Source organism: Pithys albifrons, chromosome 9 (assembly GCF_047495875.1).
Source record: "Pithys albifrons albifrons isolate INPA30051 chromosome 9, PitAlb_v1, whole genome shotgun sequence".
NCBI classification, from domain to species: domain Eukaryota; kingdom Metazoa; phylum Chordata; class Aves; order Passeriformes; family Thamnophilidae; genus Pithys; species Pithys albifrons.
The window spans coordinates 25,786,264-25,811,523 of record NC_092466.1 but is presented as its reverse complement, the minus strand read 5'-3'; the positions used below and the strand labels follow the sequence as shown (position 1 = coordinate 25,811,523).

General features: G+C 39.3%; 1 protein-coding gene across 1 annotated transcript in view; it reads left to right on the top strand.

Moving 5' to 3' along the window:
* The window catches only part of ZCCHC24 (zinc finger CCHC-type containing 24), a 107,241-nt gene extending 82,204 nt beyond the window's left edge, over nucleotides 1-25,037 (top strand). The window contains exons 3-4 of the mRNA XM_071563788.1: nucleotides 10,145-10,309; nucleotides 18,610-25,037. Of these exons, the coding sequence (XP_071419889.1) occupies nucleotides 10,145-10,309; nucleotides 18,610-18,723 (279 nt within the window). The 3' untranslated portion in view covers nucleotides 18,724-25,037. The remainder of the gene's footprint in view (nucleotides 1-10,144; nucleotides 10,310-18,609) is intronic.
* The last annotated feature ends 223 nt before the right edge of the window (nucleotides 25,038-25,260 follow it).

Sequence of the window (25,260 nt, the reverse complement as noted above, 5' to 3'; positions counted from 1 at the left end):
GATAAAAATGGCTCAAGTAGATGAGGTCAGAGTGACTGGTGACAGGCCTATAGCAGTCCTGGTTCAAATGTTTATTATACACCAGAGCATGAGGTACACTAGTACTGCCCATACTCCAGATGAAAAATTGAAACTCTGATAGATCAAGTAACTTGTCCACAAACCCACAGAAAGAGGATTTAGTCAAGCCAGGAACAAAACCCTGGGCTTGCAGAGGTCCAGTCCTGCACCTTAACCACAAGATCACATTCTCATGATCCTGCACTCTCCTGTTGGAATTTTCTTACTGTAGTTCTACCTATTCTTATGCAGTGTGCAGGATATGCCGTGAACCAGGTCTTGAATGCTAAGAATTTAGTTGGTAGTTGAAAGAGATCCTGTCCCTTTCAGAGCAGAAGGAAGGAAGAAGACAGAGTTCTTCTAGAAACATCCTTTCCCCTCAAACTTGCCCTTATCATCTCAACAATATTTCCTTTGCTTTCTAAGAGTTGTTTTGAAGAGATAAAACCTTCACATGTCCAAAAGTATTTCTAATTCAGGCTAAGAGTAATCTACTATTACAGTAATTCATACACATATGAATGGAAAAAGAAGAAATTGTGTCTGTCCAGAGGTGACGCTGAGTCAAATCAGATGAAAACAAGCCATTTCCTGAGGGGAACACTGCTCAAATTGCAGTTCATATTGCATTGAACTTTAACACTCTCTGCTTTCCCACCTTCTCTCCCTCCCCACCTCCCAGTGCAATACCTTCCCCTCCACGCCCTCTTGCCCAGCCTGCAGAGCACAAAACACTCGTCCTTTGAGCACCATCACAGTCCAGGACAAAGACTGTTCAGGAAACTGTGAATGAACTGGAAATATTTCTTAAAATTTTATTATTAATTAAGGACACTAAAATATCTGTTGTATCAGGTTAAACATGCTGTGGCCTACAAAGTGTTAGAATGGGAAAAACAGATAAACAGGTAATGCTTTGGGATGATGCAGTTCCATTTGAAAGCCAGGCAAGAAATTAATGTTTTATTTAGATGTATGAATGTAAAAGATTCTAATTGGAATAAAATCATTATTTAATGTAATAGATTGTTAATGTCATTCAAATCCTACAAACCACTCTACCTCAAGTGAAAAAGTATCTAAACATAAAACATTACCTTATATAAAAAGTACCTTAACAGTGGTCTCCCCTGACATACCTGAACACCACCAAACTGTGTTTCTAATGAACAAGTGAAAGCAGCAGATTCCCAGTTGATATTTCTTCTTAAGACCACCGATGCATTAAAGTCCCTCCCAAAGTACTTTCAGCACATGTAGCCCAGCAGATATTTGGCTTGGAGGAAAGCCACAACAAGTTCAGATTGACTGCCACTCAAGCAGCAGAGAAATCCATCTCCCATCAGCACCTACAAACCTCTTTATACTTAACACAGGCCTTTTCTCTACTCCCCTCCGTAAACTGACACCAAAGTTACATCAAGCTGCACCCAGTACAAGATTAAGCTACAGTTCATGAAGAGCAGGAACTAAATGTTTTGCAAACTGCCTTTCTGCAGCTAAAGTTCCAATGCAGTTTTCAAACAGTTCAAATAGTAAGGACAACACTATTATTCTGCATGTAGTTTGAAGAGAGAGAAGCCTCAGATTCCCAGGTGAAACAAACCAAAAAGCAATGCAAGCTCTATGGTCATTGCATAAACTGGAAAATTCTCTGATCCAAATCCTCTTGAAAATTGGCTTTGACCAAATAATGGTGCACTCAGTCTAGCCTTGACAGAGTGTTCTCATGCAGTGTCTTTATCTGGACATTTAATAAGGAAATAAATACCATAACAGGATCAACCGGAGATTTGCAGCTGCATATCAGTATTATAACTTAATCCACATCTTTTCTTCAGGTAGAGACTTTGCATAAGCACCTCTCAGAACAGCAATGAAGCAGAAAGCAACATCCCACGTGTTGAATTTGGCTTCAAAAGCACCTTTCACTCATTTAGATTGGGAATAAAATTACCTTTAGTGGCATCTGTTTGCCTTCCTATCTGCTTTGAAGGCTCTCATGGCCCATGGGAAGGCAAAGGGTCTACCAGAAATACTCCACCTCTTTGTGAAGGACAAAAGATCATAATCCTTAGACCTGTCAGTTTGTCACTAGATCAGTGCCCCAGCTGTGCCACATTAGCCTTAGAGGAATTGTGAAATCCACATGGAGGCATCTGAGGTGGATCAATTAAACAGGTACAAAAGCATGAGTCTTGACCTCAGCTTGGAAGAGGTAATGCTACATTATAGCAAGAGTTTGGCCCTCCCTTCTTGAAAACTCTGATTCCAACAACTAAATAAATACCAACATATTTAATGTAGTGTGCTACCAAAGTGGGAGGGAGAGGAGGAGAGTATTGCCATTGTATGTTTTCAGGCAACAGATGAAGAGGGACAAAAGAGTCCAAACATCAGGAAACTATTAAAATGAATACATTCCTAGTTTCTTCATAATTAATTCAGCATGTCCAATTATGTATCAGAGAAAGGGAAAGAAAGATTTTGACCACTTCCTTTTATCTCAAGCTGTTTGGAAGAATATGATCTTGTAACACTGAAAAGGAGTGCCTCACTGCATCCCAGCAGGCAAGTATAATTTTAACTCTTCCACATGCCCAGTTTGATAAGGAAATCCCTATTCTCTGTATGACATACAAATTTCACATTACACAGCAAAGACCCAGCTTCACTCAGGCACTGCCCATCCCTGCTCTCCAGCCCCACCCCCTTTTTGACTTGGTACTGCATTAAACAATACCTTGAAAACAGTTCTCACTATACAATTCCCTAAGATAATTTTTTCAGTATGCTTCCTTTGTTGCACAAGTTAACATTTGGTTCAAATTTTAATGGTTATCTTCACATGCATAAGGACCAGAGACCTATTCTTTCCCCTGTTCATGAAATGTTAGGTTCTGGGTTAGGCCGAATTATGCAACACTTTCAAAAGAAGCTTCATTAGGCAGCTATTTATATGCTCAAGTAATTCCATTGTTTTCAAGGTCCTAGGGGAACAAACATATTAAAGCTGTGATTGGCCCCAAGTATAGACAGTGCACTTGGGAGCTCTTTCACAGTCATTCAACAAGCAAAGAGTAGCATGTGCAGGTAAAGTAAGTGCTTGAAGTACAGTTAACCAAGATGATTATTTGCAGCTTTCCTTAACAGAAGATGCAGGTATGATTAGTTGAGTTCTGTGGCTCTGAAAGTCTTCCAAACACATTAAATACTTGATCATTGCCCTGTATATAACATGGTACACTAAATATTTGAGCATACCTAGAAAGCTCATGTCCACATTCAGCAAAAAAATGTATATCTGAAGTTAGAGAATTGTGAATGCAAGGGGAGTTTCACCTTCTACTAAGACTCCACTAACAAGCTTCATCTAGGAAGAACATGTTTCTGTGTAATACACTATACACACAAGGGGTTTTTTTATGAACAGGATTGAATGGAAGCTTTGAGTGTTATTTGCTTGGGTTTTTTACAATAGCCCTTTAGATAACTCCGATGAAGTTCAAGGTTCCATTATGCTACACAAGATACATTACCATATGTAGCCCAAAGTGATTTATATAATGCCTGAAGAACTGCAAAAGTGGGAGGGAACAGCAAAAGGACCTCTCCCCACTACAAATGAAGAGTTGGGGTACAATCTGATATTAGAACATCACCAAGATCAGTGAGGAAGTCTCTTCAGGCTGTGTACTCAGTCTGGGTGTTGGCTGTGCTCAGTCTGATCACCATGTTACTGTTCTACCAAGTACTTCTGTCTTATGCTGCTTGCTTGTGTCAATATGACCAAGTCCTTTTTTATTTGGACAGAAGCCTGTGAAGACAGCCAGCTGTTCCTGAATATAGTTGTTTACTCAGACTGTATGGTACTGAGCTTTTACATGCTTTCTATCTCTATATTAGCTGTGGAATGATAACTAGGATTGGCAAATAAGAAAACCCACATGATCAACTTCAGAGGATTCAGAGTTGAGTAATTGGCAGATCGGATATTTGTGGAATTGCCAGATATTAGCTACTATTATGCTTCAAACTAACTTAGCATAAAAATGAGTATTATATATCTTTGACCCAAGGATGGTTCTAATGATCAGCTCAACCATGCATTTGGAGCAGAAATAAAGCCTTTGTTCCTAAAAGCATGGCTTGGACTCTGAAAAATGCACAAAACCACATTTTGATTTAAATGTTAGAATGTTTGCCAAGCCATCTTCTTGGATTTCTAGACTTTGATCAATGTGTCTATGACAGCTATGCTTATTGCTTTAATCATCATCAGAAACCATACGTGTGTTATTAGTAACAAATACTACTAAACCTTACTCTGGGTTTGTCATTGTGGAAACAAGATCAAAATCACAGCTAACATACAATATATTGACAACACTGATTTTTTTCAAAACAACCAAGAGATACATACACAAAATGATAAAATTCGGCTTCTGCTATTTCAAAATTTATCTGTAAAATTTCATTGATACAGCTTAATCAATATGCTTTTATGTGTTTCCCAAAGATTCAGACTTGGGTTATATCAGCAGAAATATGGTATTTGTTCAAGCAAAATAAAAAACCTGATACTGTTTGGATTGCACACTACACAAAACTTGCATATTTTGTTTAATACTCTGCTCCTAGAAAGTTGTGTTTCATTCTAAACATCATCCTGCTAGAAAGATATTGACTGCAGGGCCAACAAAGTAGAGGACTATATTTACACTCAGTAGTAGCACATATATGAAGATGAAATAAAGGGGAAATGTGTATAGGACCAAACTTCTGTATAGACTTGATTGTGAAATTATTGCCTGCATAAGGTGACAGAATATACTAATTGCAAGAGCACAGCGTATGACAACTATGGAGCAACAAGCAGAGGCACAGAGAGCCTAAGCAATCTTACCTACTTCAAATTTTACATTTCTCTGGGAGGCCAGGCATCAGCTCCAGTAATTCATTGTCCCCTTTTCCCCAGCTGAACATGCTGACACCAAGCAGGAAGGCTACAATACACATACTGTCACAGAGATGTGCTGAGAAATCCAGCCAACTTATCAGAAGCCTGACTTGTAATAGTTTCATTTCTTTGGGACCTCAGTACAAGGCCACATCCTACCTTGATCAGGTTTTTTTTGGCAGTGGTACAAGTGTGATGAAAGGTTTCAGATAAACAAGAACAACTGATGAGCTTTAACCGCAGTGAAAAACATGTCTGTTTCTATGAATGCAGAGTTGTAAAAACCATGTAGTAGACTCCTCAGGCAGAATCTGAAGCAGCCCTAAGCCATGTCACAGCCAAGACTCCTAGGAGTCCTCAGAGTCCTCTGTTAAGCTACAAAAATAAGTTTTAAACTTTTCTTTATATTTCAGCCATGTATCTATTGCTCAGGAAAAAAACCTTTTTTTTTATTTAAATGGCAGTGTTGTAATGAAAATTCTGCTTTCTGACCATTATCCCTCTTTTCCTTTAATAGACCTGTATCAATTAAGACTTGTCATCGTACCAGTAATATAGGTATTAAACTAGAGACAAATTTTTTAAAAACCCCATTAATTTAGTTTCTGTATCCCCTAGATACTCTTTCTATATTGCATATACTAATTAAAGATGCAGTGACTGTTGATTTAAATACCTCAGAAGTCTCCGGCATCACGCATCAGCAATATCAGACACCAGCAACATGGACTACACAAAGCAATGAACAGTAGATCAGTTACATTAAAATTCATTTCCTAAACATGTAACCTAGCTGCCTGTAATTTCTGTTGCTGCTCAGATTTATATGAGCACAAGAGTCAGGAAGGGCAAAGAAAAAAGAAGTTGACCAGTTTAAAGATTCCCTTTTATGTCCCATTTTGACAAAAGCATGCACGTGTGTCCTTGCTCTTTTTCTATGCGACATACACAGAGCTGAGAAAGGTCAGAGAACTTTTGTGAAATTCCCAACACTCTACAACTTGTTCCAGGTCTAGTGGTAAGAATGCCACAACATCCAGTATGCCAATCAGTCCTAATACTTTATTTTTCATTTTTAAGTTGGACATTTTGGGTATACATTATCATCCTGTCATCTTTATTAAAACCGTGCACTTATAGTAGCACAAAGTAAGAGTCCTAGGGCTTTAATGCCATCCCCTAGTTGTGCTGACTTTCATTTGAGAGTGTCAGAGGGTTCACATTTCAAAACACAGCTCTGACCCTCCCACTCCCGCAAACCACTTGGGAGCTGGTCAGAGCATCAAGCTGTTGTTTGCTGTTATTGCTTTTCTGTTTCACTTGATGAAGGCATGCTTACAAGCAGACCCTCACAGAGTTCTTCTGTAAAGGGGATCCACCTACCAGTGTCATGCTGATTTCATCTTTCCCCACGCTGTACAGAGCCTTTCAGCTGTGCAAAACTAACTTGGGGGAAGATGAGGGGAAGAAAAGCATAAACTACATTGTTCCTCTGCATTCTGCTTTGAGGAAATTCTCGGTCCCGTGTTGTTTATAATGAATCTAGTTTTAAGCAGGGTATGTGGGGGGTGATTTGGTTTTGCTGACACTGCAAACTGATCCTTAGATGGAATTGTTTAGGAAAGAGAGAGAGTCCTTTGTTATGTCCGTCACTGCCAAGTCATTTGGCAGATTCCTTCATGAGTTGCCCTGTCTGATAGGTCGAGAAAGTCTGACCGGCCAGTTACCAGCAGAAAAGCTCAACTTAAACACTTCTAAAATCTTCTTATGGCCAATTTGTGGTTTTGACAGAAGAAAGAGGATGAAAAATAGAGGCAACTGGGTGTCAGTGAGGAATGGAATATTGAGGTAACTTTCATTCCTGTGCTGCACACAATCCACTGGCTTTCTATGTTCATAGGATTTAGCTAAGGCAAACATACACACTGGCTAGGTACACCTGCAAAGGTCCTTTCATTTATCTCAAAACAGCGCAAGGGATCTGTTGCCTATGCCTGGATTTCAACACTGAGACTAAGTCATAGATAGTTTCTCATCCTTCTAGAAAAATCTGTTTAGTTTTAATCCTTCCCGAAGGCCTACATGCCCTGGATTCAGTAAATCCTTGAAATATCTGAGAGAAGACACACACAGGTTTTTACAGACAAGGACAGAAGCTGGGCCAAAGGCTACTTGGGCTTACAGGCAATGGGACAGTGTATGCTAATATAGTAACAACAAAATATGGTGCCATTACGAATAGGGGCATAACTCTGCCAGGCTAACTCTGAATGTAACTAATTCCCCATGTGCAGAAACAGTAATAAGAGATAGTGTTCAGTACAGGAATTGCAAGACCTAAAGACTAACCAAGGCCTATTAACCACCGTTCAAATGGAGCTGGGGTGGAGAGAGAATAGAAAGCTAATCGTTTGGATAAGGTAAATCACACATTCTGTAAAAGATGGGTCTTTAAATTAACACCAAATGACAGAATTTGTCTTCTTGCTCTTTTTCAGCACTTAGTTAAGAAAAAACCTCTGGTGAAAACAGTTCTTGCCCTCCAGCTGGATGAGCACTGAGTCACCTCGCTGCAGAGTGACTGGGTGCTCGAGCACCCTGCAGGCAGGGCTGGCTGCTTCTGCACCAAGGAGCAGGCTGTTTCTTGGAAATGTTTATGCAATTCAGCTGTGCTGCTGCTGGAGCCAGACACTTAATAATAAAAAAAAAAAGAAAACACCCAGTCTCCGATCTCAGTCCTTAGTGTATCTCACTCAGGTTTTGCCTTCCACCAAGTACTGTCAAATATCTGTTTGGTTTGGATCTGAAGGGTGAAGGGAATTGGAGGATTGCCTTTGCTGCTGTCAGTGCTTCCTAATGATGTTTCTCACTAAAGAAAAAGAGCTTACTTGTTTGAGAATCCAAATTCCCTCTGGGGCATAGTTTGGGAAATTGAAGGTATAGGAAGGAAAATAATATCTCTTAGGGCAACATATAAACATCCATAAAGCAGAATAGCAAAACACCTACAGAGTGTTGTATCTTGGCCAGCAAACTAATTAAAGTCACTGATTAAAGAGGGAGCTGTGACAGTCAAAAAGTTAAAATAAAAATAAATTGGAAGTTTAGTCTAGCAATTATAACAGGAAATTACCAACAGAGTCAGGGCTCCTATGTTCTTTTCCTGGTTCTGTTTCCGATTTACTGAGAAAGTTGGATAAGCCAGATTTTAAAAGTAGCTTCTAATTTGGAAAGCCTCCATTTCTGATGCCCATCTGTACACACCAGACTTCACAGACTAGCATCTTCAGTGCCTCCCTGTGCATTTGTGAGGACAGAGCCTTTCAGGGCACTGGTTGTCTCTGAAGTCACTTCCCAGACCTGGAGAAACCCACAGTTACCAACCCACCCAAAATGGCCAGCCCTGAAAGCTTCCCATCTGTGAATTGTGGCTGGCGCAACATATTGCAGTGGGAGTCTGAAGTTTAAATTCTCTTTATGGCTGACATAACATATTGCTGGGGGAGTGTATGTTTAAATACTCTTTGTAAACATTTACAAGACTTCTAAGACGCACTCTTGTTTCCAAAGTCAGTGCTATTGCTTTTGGAAATAATGAACTCTGTGACCTGCACGTTTTCTGGAAGGACTGCTGCTTGGTAGGGCAATGAAGCTGCGTTTCCATGTCTGACTGCAGGAAGAGTTTAAGTAGAGAGTGACTTAGAGAATCAGAAGTAGCCTGTCTTCTGTTCAATAACATAGCCCCAACTGAAACTGCAAATAAAGAAATCTGTGATGCCTCAGGAAGAGGGGGAAAGTCTCTCAATCGTGAGAGCTCTCTATAGACAGGGTTCCTATTCAATTCCATGAGAATTTCTAAATGAAGAGAGCATGTGGCTCTTTCTTACACTGATTTGAGTTGTGCTATGAACTCCTCAGAGGCAAAACGAAATTAAGTGTCCGAAATAAGGATGTCTCCATAAATTGACATTTTCCTGCCCTACATTCAACTGCAATCTCTCATCCTTATCAAGGGACACCATGGATCAGAGGGTTACACTCTGGGTGCCTGCCAACACTCATTTAGTTGTGGAAGTCTGAGTGTTTCTCATTACAGCAATGAACTTTTTTTTCTTCTGTGCAATAGTACTGCAAATACACGTATCCCGGTGTCAGCTTCATCTTTGCAATGAGCCAGAACGTTTACAGTGGCTTGTCACATTGAGTGTCATGAAGCAGATTATTATAAATGTTTGCCTATTTGTCATGAAGGTCACTGTTGATCTGATCTTTTAAAGAAAATTGCTATGCTGAGAAATAAGCATAAAAAACCCCAGAGAATGTTGTTTACTGACCGTAAAGGGGAAGAAAAAAAGGCCAGAGTAGCTTGGGGGGTCCCCTGCTCTTCCATCCACCACCATGCAGGGAGAGCACCCTCAGTGTTCCTTTGCCTCTTGTTCCCTCTCTAGCCCTGGAGGTAACACCGTGTACACCATCTCCATCAGCCACGGGAGCTTGAGCCTCAGAGCTTCTGCCAAACACCTGCTTTTGCAGACCATGTTTTCACATAGAAAGCAATTTGGACCTACACACTGAAAATTGTACAAGTTTCCAAAACAAAACCAAATCACTTCCCAGCATGATGGATCATTTAACCTGCGTAAACTTCATTGGGGAACCTTGAAAAAGAAAAGCTGCCTAGGCGTGACATATGAGGAAGTGACAGAATCCTTTGATAGGTGATCATACAATTCTGTCACTGTACAGGCAAAATATCTCCCATTAGGCAACAAACTGAACATAGTCAATGCATGGACAGTACTTCAACACTTGCTAGAGACTCTGGGAAATGGCTTCATCTTTACAGCTACCTTAGGACAGCTGTAAACAATACTCTCATCTTCACACTGACATATTAACTTATCATGTCCCTTACTGTATTTTGGTAAGCACAACACACAGTTTTAGCGAGTGAATGTATTACAAAAAATAAACCTGGTACTTGCATAAGGTCATTGTCAACCTTTTTGTCTGCCTCCAGTATCTTTTGCCCAAAGTTTCCTAATTAAAAAATTCTTTACTTTTCTACTACCCACCCCCCATCCCATTTTCAGTCATTCATTGGTACTTCCTTTTGTTTTGTAGGCTCGTCCTAAAGGAGAAGGCTTGACACCATACCAGGGCAAGAAACGCTGCTTTGGTGAATATAAATGCCCCAAATGCAAGAGAAAATGGATGAGTGGAAACTCCTGGGCTAACATGGGACAGGAATGTATCAAGTGCCACATTAATGTTTATCCTCACAAACAGGTAGGAGAAGTGCAGACCTGCTGGCAACAGGCTTGGAACTGGCAATGCTCTTGATTTTGTAAAGTGTGGGTAAGACTTAAACAGAAGTTGACATAGACTACAACATAGCACTAAAAATCATTTCCCAGATGAGCTGTTTGCCTCAGTCCTGGAAATCTGGGCAGGTGTCAGAGTTGCAAAATTTGAATGTTCTTTTTTTTCAGTAAAAATACCTCAAACCCCAAGTCTTTATCTGCCTTTATTACAGAAATAGACCGTGGAGCCTTTTAATCTGAGATAGAGTAAAACAAGCTCAGCAATAGTAAGGGGCCTCCTAGTTCTTCCTATTCTCTTCATATTTATAGCAATTTATTGTTTCGTTCCACTGACACCAGCAGTGGAATACTCTTATATGTACTACTTTTTTTTTTCACCTGTTGGATTTCATCAAGGGGCTATGCCTACTTAAAAGGAGTAGTGGTAAAAGATGACTCCTGCCTACAACATTCCTTGGTAATAACACTAACTTAATTGTGAGACAATCTCAAAACTTCCAAGGTCTCTTGCTCCCTGCCTCTGTATAGACAGCTTGTCTAAAAAATCCAAAACCAAGGCTGAACAATGGAGTAATTTATGTATGTGGAACTAGTCATGAGGGTGAGAGAAATTACAAGATCATTAATTTATAACACAAGTTTATACATATTTACCTTGTTCTTCTAAATTCTTTCCATCATTTATGCTAATGTTCAAAGGGTCAATGTTCAAAAGGTATCTCATCAACACTGTACAATAGGCATTATAGATCTGGAAACATATATTTGTAGTAAAGAAGTTTTGACAGTCATCCATTGTACAGAATTGCCCTTCATGGCAGGACTAGAGGAGTGTAATCTGCTTAGTAGTACTAAAGCCAGAGGCATAATGTGGAAGGGCTGCAGTCTGCAGTGCTTCCATAAGCTGTGCTTGCCATGGAGCCACAAACATGGTGTTTTTTTGGTAATAACCACAGTGTGTGCAGTGCAGGTTTCCACAGCTGACCCCCATCACTGTGTTTCCATGTCATTCTCTAAGGACACAACTCAGGGATGTGGAAGAGCTTTGCTCTTCTTGCTTATCTGTGTGTTCATGTCCCACCAGTAGGTATTGCAGTTACTTGAGATCTTCAAGACAAGAGTGTATTTCCACCAGACTTCCTCATATAAATAACATGCAGCCAGTCACTAGTGCTCTTCCCCAAAATGTGAACTTAAAACCTTGAGCTGAAAGATTTTACATCCTGGCGTCACTGCCTCACTTCCATCTACTTCTGTTTCTCAGTGTTACCATTGTCACCTTTCCTAGTCTTTTTCATTCTTCCAGAGGTGCCCTGTGTTGCTTCTGATTAAACATAACAGCAATAGTCTGGCAGTAAAGAGAGCAACATCAGTTCATGCACAGAGCCAGCATAAGAGAAAAGCCAACAGGCTGCAGGAGGTCTGTGCTGCTTCTTGACAGAGCCTCCTGTTTGCTAGCCCATATATGGTTTTTGTCCAAGCATCCAGTTCCACTCCAGACTCTCTAAACATTTATCAACATTTATTTGTGTATGTTATTCTGCACCGTTCTGGAAAATATGCTCTACCCAGTACTCTTATACTAACAATGGTATTTTGTAAAAGCACAGTGAAAGGTTTAATTAAAAGTGCAATATTTCTAATTTGTGTGTTATAGCACAAAAAAGTCTTGTTGTGCACATAAGATAATTACGTGCTACTTATGCTTTTATTATATGAGATCAGATGTTTCACTCTCATCTGAAGCTTCCATTGGACACCTAACGGAAACTCACTAAGAGAAGATATTGCCCCTCTCTAGACACTATACTTCTGTGCCATTCTAACTCAAAAAAAAAAGTGTTGCAGTAAAAGAATAGGCACTACAAAACAGAGAAGCTCCCACACTGATGTGATCATAGTGTAAATAATCCATAAATGGATTTTTTTCTTTCATTTAACAAAACCCAGATGAACTGGAGATGTCTGACCTCCATTCAAGAAACAATAGTATTTATTTATAGTGAAATAATGATTTTACGTGCAAACAATCTTGTCCATATTTCTCTTCGCCAATGTGTAGGAATTCAGCATCTCCTTTTCTTACTCCTTGCCCTACCATTTGGTAAACATATAATTATAACCTAACAGAAAAAGGGTATCTTGATTATTAAAAAAAAAAAGTCATTTTATCAGCAGATGAAAATCACTGCTGAACTCTCAACATGAAGTTTACAAGAGCTTCCAAAACTATAAAAACTGTAAACATCTCAGCCCACGTCTAAAATGTTGGGGGCCACATTTCCCTGCTGAGGCTGTATTATAGAAAGTATTCATTCACCATAGTATATACAGCCTAAAAACTCATACTAGGTCAAACCAACTTCACCAGTTCCATGCCTGAACCTAAATGGTATAGAACACTTAGAGGAAGGTGTGGATATAGACAAAACACAACAAGAACCTCCAAGGGTATTTTCCCATTCTCTTGTATGGCCAAGTGAGTATCTGCATTCCCCGTTTGTCACCAAGCAGATCAACCTTTGTAGAGTCTATTCAATAGCTGAAATCTAACCACATGGGCCACCAAGCCTTGCTATGTTACCCTAAATGTTGGAGAGTAGGATGCTTGTGCTCAACTCAGGAGGAAAAAAAACCTGAAATCCTTATTTCAGGATGGCTTAGTATTCATAGCAGCAAATTAGGAGTTTGCCCTCAATTACCAGGCTTGCCCTTTTCTCCCATACTCATTTCCATAGTTGTATTTTATCTTCCAGTTGTTTTCCCAAATCTCTGGACTTCTCACTCCTGTAGGGTTTGGCCACGTTTCACAAGGTTTGGTGCCCAAGTACTCCTATGGAACTGCCTCAGGCAATAATATCAGAGCACTGAAGATAATAATCTCCTCTCTGGATAGCTCTGGGATAGCCCATATGCTGGCTCTGTGAATGGCTTGTGCAGCTATGCTCAGATCTTGATTTCCTATGCATACCTTTTATTAGTGGGGTCCCTAGAGAGGAGAGCAGCCGCACTTCCCTGCCACCTGCTCTTTGTTCCTGGAGGCTTGTTTCACTTCAGGAAAATATTCTGTGCCAATATCCCACAAGGAATGTCTCAGTTCAGCCCTATGCACTTAGTCCACATAGCCTATCTGTGAGAATGAGTTTTTAATCTCTCTGGGGCAGGAAAAGTCTTCTCAGCAGTTTCACAGCTGTGCATATACTTTAGAGTGCTCTACAAATATGGCTTTAAATGTCAGCATTTAAGAGAGATGGTGGAGCATGCATTACAAGAAGAAACACAAGGGCCTGGTAGCTGAGCTGTCGTTATTCATTCCCCAGCTCATCCACAGAGTTGGGTGGCCCTCACACCTGAGCTGCAAAACTGCTCCCCATACCCATCAAGCTTTGCATGCATTTTTGTTTTCCTGGCTAAATTGTTCCACTGCGGTTTTCCTTTTGCATTGTCACTGTGCCCCTCAAGAGACAAACCTCCCCATGGGAGGGTTTACAGGAATGCTCAGGACATGTGGCAAAAACTGCAGGCCCATTGCGCCCAAGCCTTATTGAAAACCAAAGAACTACTCTCACAAAGCTGCTCTATGGCAATTTCAAAAGTAGTTTCCCGAGTAGTTAGTTTAGCTACTATAAACATAAACAGGCATCTCAGATGGGACTTAAACCCATCTCTTATTCTTGCAAGGAATTTGGATTTGGTGGTTGTTTATGCTCCTTCTTACCCTGCTCCAGCAACAGAGCCAATTCTTATAGTCATTCTCTGGTGTTCCTGGCACTGAAAGAGCCCAGATGCCAAGCTCTGAATTCTCATTTTCTTCCCCTGCCTACTATAGCAGCAACATCTGCGCCTGTGGTTACTTCCTGGCTGGCCTCTTATCAAGGCTTCTTTTCCGACTTTGTGGCTGACTCCAGTGCTGTTTGTGATGACAGCTGTTGCACTGGTGCAGAACCAGCCATCTGGTGTCCGACTTGTCCTCTTGGACACTATTTTCTTCCAGCTGTCAGGAATTTACTGTTGGACTGGAAATAATTTGGTATGTAAATACATACTTTATGATATCCAAGTTATTACTTTCATGGGCAAGTCAGTGGTCCCATCACAATTCCCATATCCAAATGCAACCACAGCCACCTCTCTTCCCTCAGTATGGAGAAGGATGGGTATGATCACTCAAGCCCAATAAACTTTTCAACCATTTCAGGCCCACAAGTATGCTCTTTTGACTCTTTAGATTTAATAAACCCTCTCCAGCATACCCATACTAGTGTACTCCAGCAATGAGAATACAGTTCAGCCCAGACTGATGCTTTTCTGAATCCTAAAGAGAGATTTTCACTGTTTACCTCATGCTGTTACCATTCATTCCTAGCTGGCCTGTCCCAGAGGCTGACAGAGGCTGTTTGCTCTCCCCGAGCATCACGCCTCCAATCGGCAGCCTTCTGACCACTGTCCCCCAGTGACAGGCCAAGGGCCTTGTTAATGTCCCTCTTCCACCAGGCAGGCAGAAAAGCAGAGGCTCTGCTGCTCAAGAATGCGTGTTGCATTTAACCTTTTTCCCCAGTGCATATTTTTTTATTGGACTAAAAATTTAAAAATTCATGGTAGCCCATGTTTCTTGAGGGAGGCATAGCTGGCTATGGCTCCTTAAGACTGTTTAACCTTGCGATTATCCTGCCAGCTGCAGTAGTACAATCTTTTTCTAAATCATATCTCTTATCTGACATTTAATCATCTCATTTGCTCCATTAAGACTTGATGTAAATAAGTCCAGAAAATTATTTTTAAGTGTTTTCTCACATTGGGATTCTAGTGGTGCAATCAAACTATTTCATTCTACAGCAGAAAAAAGTTTGATCTTTTAAATACAAACATAAAAAGGCACATTATTCCATTCTTCTTCTTAATGGAAACAATTATCCTCAAGATATCCTGGTGATGTTTTCTCTGATACCTAACACTTTGTAAAGGTGAGCTTTTTGTTTTGAGGGGTTTGGATTTTTAGCCAACTTTTGGGGAATGCAGAGTTCATTCAGTACATGTAGATTGGGACAGTAATAATTCACAATCAAAAGTTAATTTGCAGGTCAGGAATTGCTATATAAATTTAAATTTATTTCAGCTTCATTCCCCTGAGGCAATAGCTTTACTCACCACCACCAAATGCTTTCCTGGTGGAGCTGCACAAGATTATTTCCCCTTTGCGAGTACTAGGAGAAAATTAAAGAAAGATGCACAAAAGTGAAAAACGTGATTGCTATTGTGGATACTCGCATTTAAAGGGGAAAAAAAAGACAGCAAAAACTGAACTATTAAACTCTACATTTAATGGAAAAAAGCATACCTTTCCCCAGAGGAACATAACAGGATTTACTGTGGTTTTACAAGCTCTGTGTCACCTCTTTCTAAGGAGGGGAATTAACTTTTCAGCCAAATAGCCTGTCCCTTTCTCCACACCCTCTCCCAATGCATGACTGAGTTCTCAACAGCAGCACAGAGCTCTTGCAGCCCCCTCAGTCACTGGTGTAATTCGGGCCATCCCCAAAGCTGATCCAGAGTGTGCTGCAGCCCAACCCTCCTGCACCCCTTGTGTGACAGTGTCCTCTCCTTCCACCACACTGGAGTTGATGAGAATTGCCCAGCCTGTGCCAAGGAGGTTCAGCCTTGATGGACATGGCTTTGACTAATGTCTTGCACTTTTAGCATGGTCCAAGAAAGGTTCCAAAGGTGTAAGATTATTACTTTTAAGTTCTCCACAATTAGCAACAGACAGATAGCAAAGGACAAGAGCACTTGCTACTCAGGGTGATTAAGTGGTTTTTTTGCCTTACAAAAACCCCATGAAGAGAAAAGAGCAAATGGAGATAGGCTGGTACTTTTATGCAGAAATTGGGTTGAGGTGTTTTTGAGGCACAAACCATGCAAGCACACTAGCAGCCCTCCACCACCTCACCAGAAACACAGCCTGGGCTCTGCAGGGTTCCCTTCCTTCCAGCTGGCCCTTGGCAACCTGCTTTCCTGCCTTTGTAACCCCTCTCTCCCCAGCCTGTGTGTCGTAACACACTGGTAACAATAACATTTCTGAAATCAAAATGTTTTGCAGGCCAAAAAGCTGAGCTCAATCAACACAGGGGGAAAGCAAACCACAGAGAGCTATTGTTTCTGAAAACCATCCAAAAACTCTTGGCGCTTCAAGGCATTCCCAATGTCCTTTGCACTATTTCCAGGAAAAATGATTCCCAAGGCCTTGCATATTAAAAAAAAAATCTGGCTTATATCAATAAACATGATAACTGCTGTATTTTTTCCTCTTTAATCGGAGCACAGCTAGCATGTAGAAGCAATCAGAGCCGAGTCAAATAGCCTGTTTTAAGTGGTGCATTTCAAAACTCTCACTCTCTGCTGAGGAGTGTAAATTAACTCCTGGGACTCCTGAAGCCAGGCTTTGACTACATTTACATAATGCAAATTCTTGAAGAAAATTTGTGGGCTGATGCTGTTGGAGTAAGTGGTAGATAAGGCAGCGTTTCTGACCAAATAAACTTACTTAATTTGCCTGTGTTGTAGCAGAAGCAGTACCTGCACCAGTGCTTGATCTGCAAGTCTAGAAACAGGATTGCTGGTTCCAATCACAAATCCTAACACCGACATCAAACAAGTCATTCAAAACTTGCAGGAGGAGGGTAAAGGATTTGGAGGAGATGAGAAGTCCATCTACCTTCCTGACACAGGAAATTCAATTTGCAATTCAAATGTAAATGAAGTTAGACTTGAGACATACGTGGTCCAGAACACTCTCATGGTTAAAAACATTTAATCAGAAACAAACCAGTAGCAATCACCACTATATATTGTTTTTACTGGCTGTACAATTCAATCAAGCACAAACTTACAGACATCCCCTGTTCAGGATAATAAAATATATTTGGTCTCTTTTTAGCTGTTCAGAGAGATGATAAACCCTACCATTTATCTGGTTTATGAGCTGTTCTTGCATTGTTGCATAGCAAAAAAAAAAAAAGCTTTAAATGTCTCTGTTCCTATCCACAGGGTCTCAGGTAGGTTGCTTGTTGAACAAATGAAATCTTTGATGATCAGGTGTACTTTAAGATCTTACAGGTAAAAGAAAGTCTTTAGGATTAGCAGAGGTGTTAAGAGATAAATGGCCAAAATTGTCTAAGTTATATTTACCTACCCCTTGCTCCAAGCATCCTATTGTAAAGATATGCACAAGAGTCTAATATCCCTGTAAAAATAGTGAGCAGCTTATGGCTAGTTTCTGATTTCACACCACACGCTTGTATCTACCACAGTCCCATAAGACAGCCACTGTCTTTTGCAAAGGCACTGTGGGATGAAATAGTCTTTTGGGTACATTTCATGAATACAGGTAAGTTATGGGTTAGGGAATTTTGCTTTGTTTGCCTTTTTTCCCCCCCCGTCAAAGCAAATGGTGCGATTTATGCAATTCTGTCTCACATATCTATCACCTCTATACCTGTTAGACTTTCCAAACATTTAACTTTATTGCATAATTTTACATGGATATTTTATTTTCAGAACGATTGTGAAGCTTTTACACACCATGGAAAATGAAAGAACAAAATCTACTAACAACAAAACAGTTCAATTTCCTCCAACTCTGTGATTTCACAAATACTAAAACCACATAATCAATCTATTAATCAGGTTCAAGGCAAAAGATTGTGTCAGGAGGTTGGATTTTGGTTTGGTTTACTTTGTTTTTTTATTAATAGCTTTGCAGCTGCTCTACTTCAAAAATTCTGGCCTCAAAAATATGCAACTAAGTATTGGGAAAACCCCATTTAACTATGTAGTATCTGTGCATGGATAAAACAGTTTTCTTGATTTAGCAGCTAATCCTAACATTGGCATTGCTGCATAATGGGATTCCCATGCTTGAGGTGTTAAAGCCTTTAGAACATCTCAGTTACTGTAGCAAAGGCAATGAACTTTTTTCTGTTACTGCTTTTATAAATAAAGTCCCCAAGTCAGTATTTTCATGATTTGTTTACAACAAAGTTAACACCACCTTTAGGAAGAATGACATTAAATTGTGAGCCCACTCTGAACCAATGTAGAGATGAAGGGCTGAAAGAAACACTTAACCCCTTCAGGAAAGAAATATGGTGCTTTTTTAATGACTAGGAGAAAGCTCAGTTAAGCATAAAAGTAGAGTTAACATGCATAATAAAGAGTAACAGTGACAAAACTTTGGTCCTAATCCTCATTTCTCTCTCTCTGCTGCAGAGGCCCCTGGAAAAGCCAGATGGGCTGGATGTTTCAGATCAGAGCAAAGAACATCCTCAGCATCTGTGTGAGAAGTGCAAAGTTTTGGGCTACTACTGCCGCCGTGTGCAATAAACCTTCCAAGTGGCCTCCTCCCATCCCCATCATCCTTAAAGATTCTCTGGCAGCATGCGATCAACAGCAACACAACAAATCAAGATAAAAGCTAAAGGAATTGCCAATATTGCCTATCTAATAATATGCCTTACTATTAATAGAATGTAACGTTTCTCCTGTGCATGTGCATGCATGCAACAGGTATTTACAGGACTATGATTTGTATACATATATATGTGTGTGTATATATATGTACACACTATAAAGTGTTACTGACAGTGTTCACAACAGAACTACAGTTACAGGTTCTGCTGATTGTTTACACAGACCCTCTATCACAGCCAGGTGAAATGAAGTACTATTCAAAAGGCAAGGTATAATGTTCACAAGGAATATATATTATATGTGTGGCTTTTGCAGAGGTTCAGTAGCTGTGGGGCCACTCATTGCAAGCACTCACCCACAACACTAACATTGTTCTTATTATATGACAAGACAAAGGAAGATGAAACAAGCCACATCATAAAAGCAGAATTACTGTTTCCCCAGTTTTAGAAAGTCTTAGAGTTTTGTGCTGCTGATTTCTTGGACTTTTTCTATTTGTTACCATCTCTTGGGCTGGGCTTAGGCAAAATCATTTTTGTAGGATGTGACAAAAAAAGTGGATAATTGTTTGAGGCTGTGGGTTTGGTAGAAAGGGAATACCATAATGGGACCTAGAGCATCGGGAAGAATTCCAAGAGGTTTTTGAAGGAGACAAAATGGGCTTGCTTGTGCAACAGATCCTTCTCTTGTCATATAATCCCACTGAAATAGTCCCTGTGTGCGCATGGTTTGTTCATTAGGCCACAGACGCACTAAATTCTCTATGAACAAGGGGATAAGAATACTTAACACTGTCCCTAAAACCCTTAATTGAAAGATTAGCCAAATTTACTATTTATAGTAGTTCTAAAGCTACTTTCTGGAAATATTTTTATGTCCTGTTTACTACTATAGAAATTTTTTATATTCTGAAACTTGCTAGCCATAGGGATGTTTTGAGGCATAGAGAACACTGTATATAACCTTCCCTCTCTCTGTCTTCCCGAAGCACCTGCAGAGTTGAAGAGAGATGTAGGAGTTATATTTTGTTGTCCCATTTCAGGGAGAATTTTGTGCAGGGGCATCCTGCTGCAAAGAAACATCTCATCAGGGATTGGCAAATACAAACTGAAAGTACCTCGAGATAGTATCCTGTTTGTATGTCTACATAAGAGTACATTGGCAAAAGGACACAACAAGCAATTCATTTGTAGCACGCACTAAAACCATTACAGGGATAATATTTGAGATTGGAGTTGTTTTACATCTACAGCTTCTATTTTTACAAAGTTACCTTTAGAGAGATTGATACCAAGATAAAAATACTTCAAATCCTAAATAACCTGAGGTGACCTAAATTTGTTCTGAGTACTAATTCCATAATGCAAAGACAGAGGGGGGTTTATGCCAAGCGATAGCAGGATATCACCAGTATGTCCAGTCAAGTTCTAATAAAGCAAGTTGAAAACTTCCATGAGCATTCATATAGAAAATGTGAAGCTCTTTAAAAATTTGCTCTAGGGTGAAACTCTTGGCTTTTCCCTGCTTTGCTGTAAGCAGGGCAAAATTGCATCTGCTTGTTCTGGTGGGAGTGGCACATAAATGTCTTGCAAATTCAGTAGCCAGGTGACCCAGGCTACTGGTCATAACATGGAGCAATGAATAACCATTCTGACTCCTGGCTTCTGACCACAGCTCTTCCATTAGCTCTGATTTTGGGCAAGTCACAAGATCATTCTGGACCTCAGTTTCCCCAACTGCAAAATGGGGATAATAATACTTTAGTATACCTACCTCACAGGAGAGTTGTGAGGTTTACTTAATATCTCTGTTTTGGAATCTCTGGATAAAACATGCTATGTAATGCTGAAATAGTATTAACTAAATTAATTACTTGGAAACTACTTTTGCCCAGTTGGCAATTCCATCAGCTAAAATAGCTGCAAATAATATTATTGAAAGTAACACTAATAAACAGTTCAGTTGCCTCAGTGAAAATATGCAGTTTTAGCATTTTCAAATGCAAACGCATTCTTTTGCACAGATTCACAAATTACCTTAGAGACAAATTCTCTCAACAAAGATACTAATCTGTCTATACAAGTAAGAATAAGAAAATACACATGCAGATCTAGGGGTGGATTTTCTAAGCTTGACCTCTAGGATTAATCTCAATAGTTTGTTTTAAGCATGAGTAATTTTGAAAGAGCAGCATTCTAAACCAGATCTATTTTTCCTCTTGAGCACTTAATAGTACATGAAGAAAAAAAATCACCTTGATGATTCACATCCAGCTAAAGGATGTGTAGAGAGACCTCCTGAGATGAAAATAAGGAAAAATATTATTTTCTCACTGAAATTAAGACATTGCTATTAAACTTTTTTTTCTGTATTGAAGTATTTTCCATGTTATGATAACCACTGGATCAGTAAAAAGCACAACCCTTGATATAGCTGTATCAGTGTATTACACACCACCAGATTTGACAAAAAACTGACTAAAAGATACCATTATAAGCAAGTTTTGGTACTTTCATGACTTTTTTATCATTTTTATCCAGATTCAACACTGCAAGGCAATGTCTTTAGCTTATGGATTTTTAGATTGTACTAAAAAACCAGGTGATCTACTTTAACACAATTAACATCTATAGGTGTAGCATAATAATTCTTGAGAGCATACTTAGAGTTCAGTATTTATGTCATTGATATGTTCCTAGTCAGAAGACACATAAAGTATTTAAGTAATACCTTGCATATTTGTAGTAAAGAGGAGAACAGACTTTCCCCTGCACTCATAGTGGGGAAAAGCGAGTAACGAACACAGTGTGTGTTAAAAAGCAGAAGCACCACTGCCATAGTTTGCACTGCCTAAGTCAGAGATGGGATGCAGATGGGATCAGGCCCTGGGGACCTCCATGGACAGGGCTGGAACCGTCTCCCTAACAAGCTGGTGCCTGGGAAAGGCAGGAGCCCCACGCTCATACAAGGGGAGCGCCGCTCTGTCCCTCCCTGCAGGAGGTTTGCTCATAGGATTGCAGCACTGAGCCTGGGGCATTTGCTCCACACTCAAATCTGTGCAGTTTGTGAGTTGCTGGAAAAACGTATCTGCATAAGTAAAGTATAACAGCTTATGCCCATTGGCTTTTACTTAATGGCACAGAAGGGACATTTTTGAATTTTTATTTCAAAGGGAAAAACAAAAATTGATTACAAAGTGTAGATTTCTTCTATTCTCTCTCTCCCCCCTCAAAGGTAATTCACCTATAGATGTACCTAACTCTTTTCAAAACCTAAAAATTCAGATTTTTGATAGGAAAAATGAGGAGTTGATTTGTCTTAAAATTTTTTGAATGCTTTCTCAGGTTCTCTAACTAGCTCTGCATTTAGAGCATCAGCAAGCAATCCTTGAAGGCATTTGCAGACATTCTTAGCAGAAGGGAAGCAAGCATCAATAAAAAGAATTTTAACTCAAAAGAGGCCTCCCTAAACTGAATATTCTTTAGAGGTGTACCTGAGAGCAATCTGGCTCTGTGCAAGCTGGATTTTTAACCTAAGATGCTTGCTGTTGATAGCCTACGAATCTGTCCAGCACACACCCTTAAAAAAAATCACCCCTTTTTAGAGATTTTTTTTTAAACTTTCATTTATTTCTTAAAACAAGCAAAAGAACAAAATGACTATTTTATTTCATGAGTTGGTCAGAACATTTCACATCAGATTTTTCCTTGACATGGGCACTGCTCTGGAGAAAACTACCAGTAATTTGAAATGTGTGTTGTAGGTTTTTAGCTGCTTTAACTTGATGATGCTCCAGTGAAGTTGATACAAATACTTCACTTAATGGTGATGAAGAAAAATCCCTGTAGTTTAAAGGATGCCCCCATTTTAGCCAGTTTCTACTGCTGCTACTACAGATATGAAATGATGCCACACAAGCAAAGTTTGAGGCCTTTTTGTCTCAAAGTTGCATTTTATTTTCAGATAAATACACAAGAGTATATATTATTTCTGAAAAATAGGTGTATTTTGAAGTTCCCCATTATATGGGACTTAGTTTTTAAACTAAAAATGTGAAGTTACATGTGTCTGAGAAAAGCCTTATACCTAGAAGTATTATCTACATTTTACCTTTCTGTATAACATGAAACTTAGATTATACATGGGTTGCATACCTGTGACACTCTAGTTGTTTGGGATTTTTTTAAATAAAACTACATAAAAGATTAAAAGTTAAGAACTTTTGGAAATGTCAGACTTCATAGATGCTCTTTGTCCTGCAATCACACAATTTTTTTTTCTTAGTATGGATCTTGAGAGTTGTCCACTGAACAGTATGCAATAAATCATCAACACGTGTTTTTCAAGTTAAGTAGATTGACATATATTTTCCACTTGCCTTTGCCAACATATTTTAAAGTGTGATGGAACTATCCCCATACAAAAACCATTATTTCGGCTATCACTCCACTCCCAACTCGGCTTCAAGCTGTATCTCTTTCCTATCTGCAAAACCAGTGCTGTCCATTCAGTTTGTTATATCACTCAAGTGCTCAGAGGGCTGTTTGGGATCTTAGATATAGGGATGATGGATTGTGTTTCTAGGATGAATTTCAAAGGGACAATCGTGTGCAGTTACTAGCTATAGATGATTGATATAAATGTTTACCCCTGTATGAAGTATTTTACAGTTTTACTTGCAGATGTGTATTTATCTTGAGTTATACTTGACATAGAATTTCTTTCAATTTTTTTTTAATACTATGTGTGTATTTTGGAAACCTTTTTAGATGTTAAAATTTTTGAATGGTTACAAATATTTCTTATAATACTGAATTGTTATCTGGAAACTCTTTGCAGTAACTTTTTTGTATATATTTGAAGGCCTTTTTAAAAAAGTATTGTTTGTTTTTTGGGCAAAGTTTTTACAATTTGGAAGCTTTCAGAAGGGCCTTCCTCTCAACTAGGATACTAACAGAGGTAAGAGTTTTCTTAAATATTTTGCAGTATTTTGCAGAACTAAGGATGTATCCTCAAGAAAATATTTATGGAAGTAATTTACTTTTTTTTTTTACAATGCTTTTGTCTGTATAAAGTATGCAACAGAACTACATTAAGAAGGAAATATTGTCTACATAAAATATTATATGAAAGTTGGTACATAATTCTGACAAAAAACCCTTGCAATTCTTTAAGCCATATTGTTTTTGTTATCCTTGGATGAAAATATCAGTATTAAGTAACCAGTATATTATTCAAGTGCTTAGACTTATATGAAAAAGCTTCTACAGTTTATTTATGTGTATTTGGGGAAGGATTGCTAGAAGAGCTATCACTAGACATGTAGCAAGTGAGGAGCAAATAACAGTGTACTGTCACTTTATGGCCTTGTGAGAGACACAAAAAGTGCTGAAAGCACTGTAGAGATGTGGCTTTCAGAAACTGCGAAGCACAAGTGTTGGGTTTCAAATGGTGGTTCTTTCCTTTGCATTCCCAGAGGGGAAGAAAGTTGGTTGGGACACTGTTTAACTTGACTTTCACAACTCTTTGCAAACTGTGAGCTCAGCTATGCAGTATCGGCTACAGCAATAATATCAAAGGGTGTAAGAGAAGGATTGAAGTAGATTATTGTAGGGGTTTATGTTTATTTTAATTAGAACTCATAGCAATATAGAATATGCATGTGCACGTATTCAAAGCATTTTACACTTTACATTTCTTGTAGTTTGATTATATTATGAAGGATTGAATTTTTAGTTTGATATTTACCATGCTAAAATGGGAGATCTGCCCATCCCTGTACTGGATTCTTGTTTTCTTTAAAAGGTTATTTAGTACAGCACTCACTGCATTGTCTAATAGTGCTAAAACTAACACTATCTTAAGAATTTCTTCAGCTTTAAAAAAATTAACCTAATGATTATTACATTTGTTTAGCTGTACTCACTGATCTTGTCAGATTCAGTTGGCCATTTGTATAATTTTTTCTGTAATTGTTAATAAACTTGTACAGCTAAAACAAACAAACAAAACCAATGGACAAAGGCCTCAGAGGTACCAGTTCTGCTTCAGCAATCAAGATGACAGCTTGCTCATCTGGTGACTGTGTTGCTGAAGAGACTGTAAAACCTCTGTTGTGGATTGTCCATAAAATGGCATTCCGACATGTGCCTTATTTGCTGGATAGTATGCAGCTTTCCTCTAGTATTCTAGCATTTTAATGCTGTATTAAAGTACTGCAAAAACCAGCAAGTGTGATATGGTTTTCTTGAATGTTCCTTTCTTTGACATTTTGCCACCTGCTGCACTGGCTTCCTGGTTATGGGCTGGCAGCCACACTCAGGTGCTTGCAATGCAAACCTGCCCCAGCATAACCATGTCCCAGACCACAGGAACAAGAGTTGCTGTGCTGCAGTGAGTCCCTGTGCTGCAATGAACCTGGTCACATCCAGGGTGAGGGCTCTCACCTGC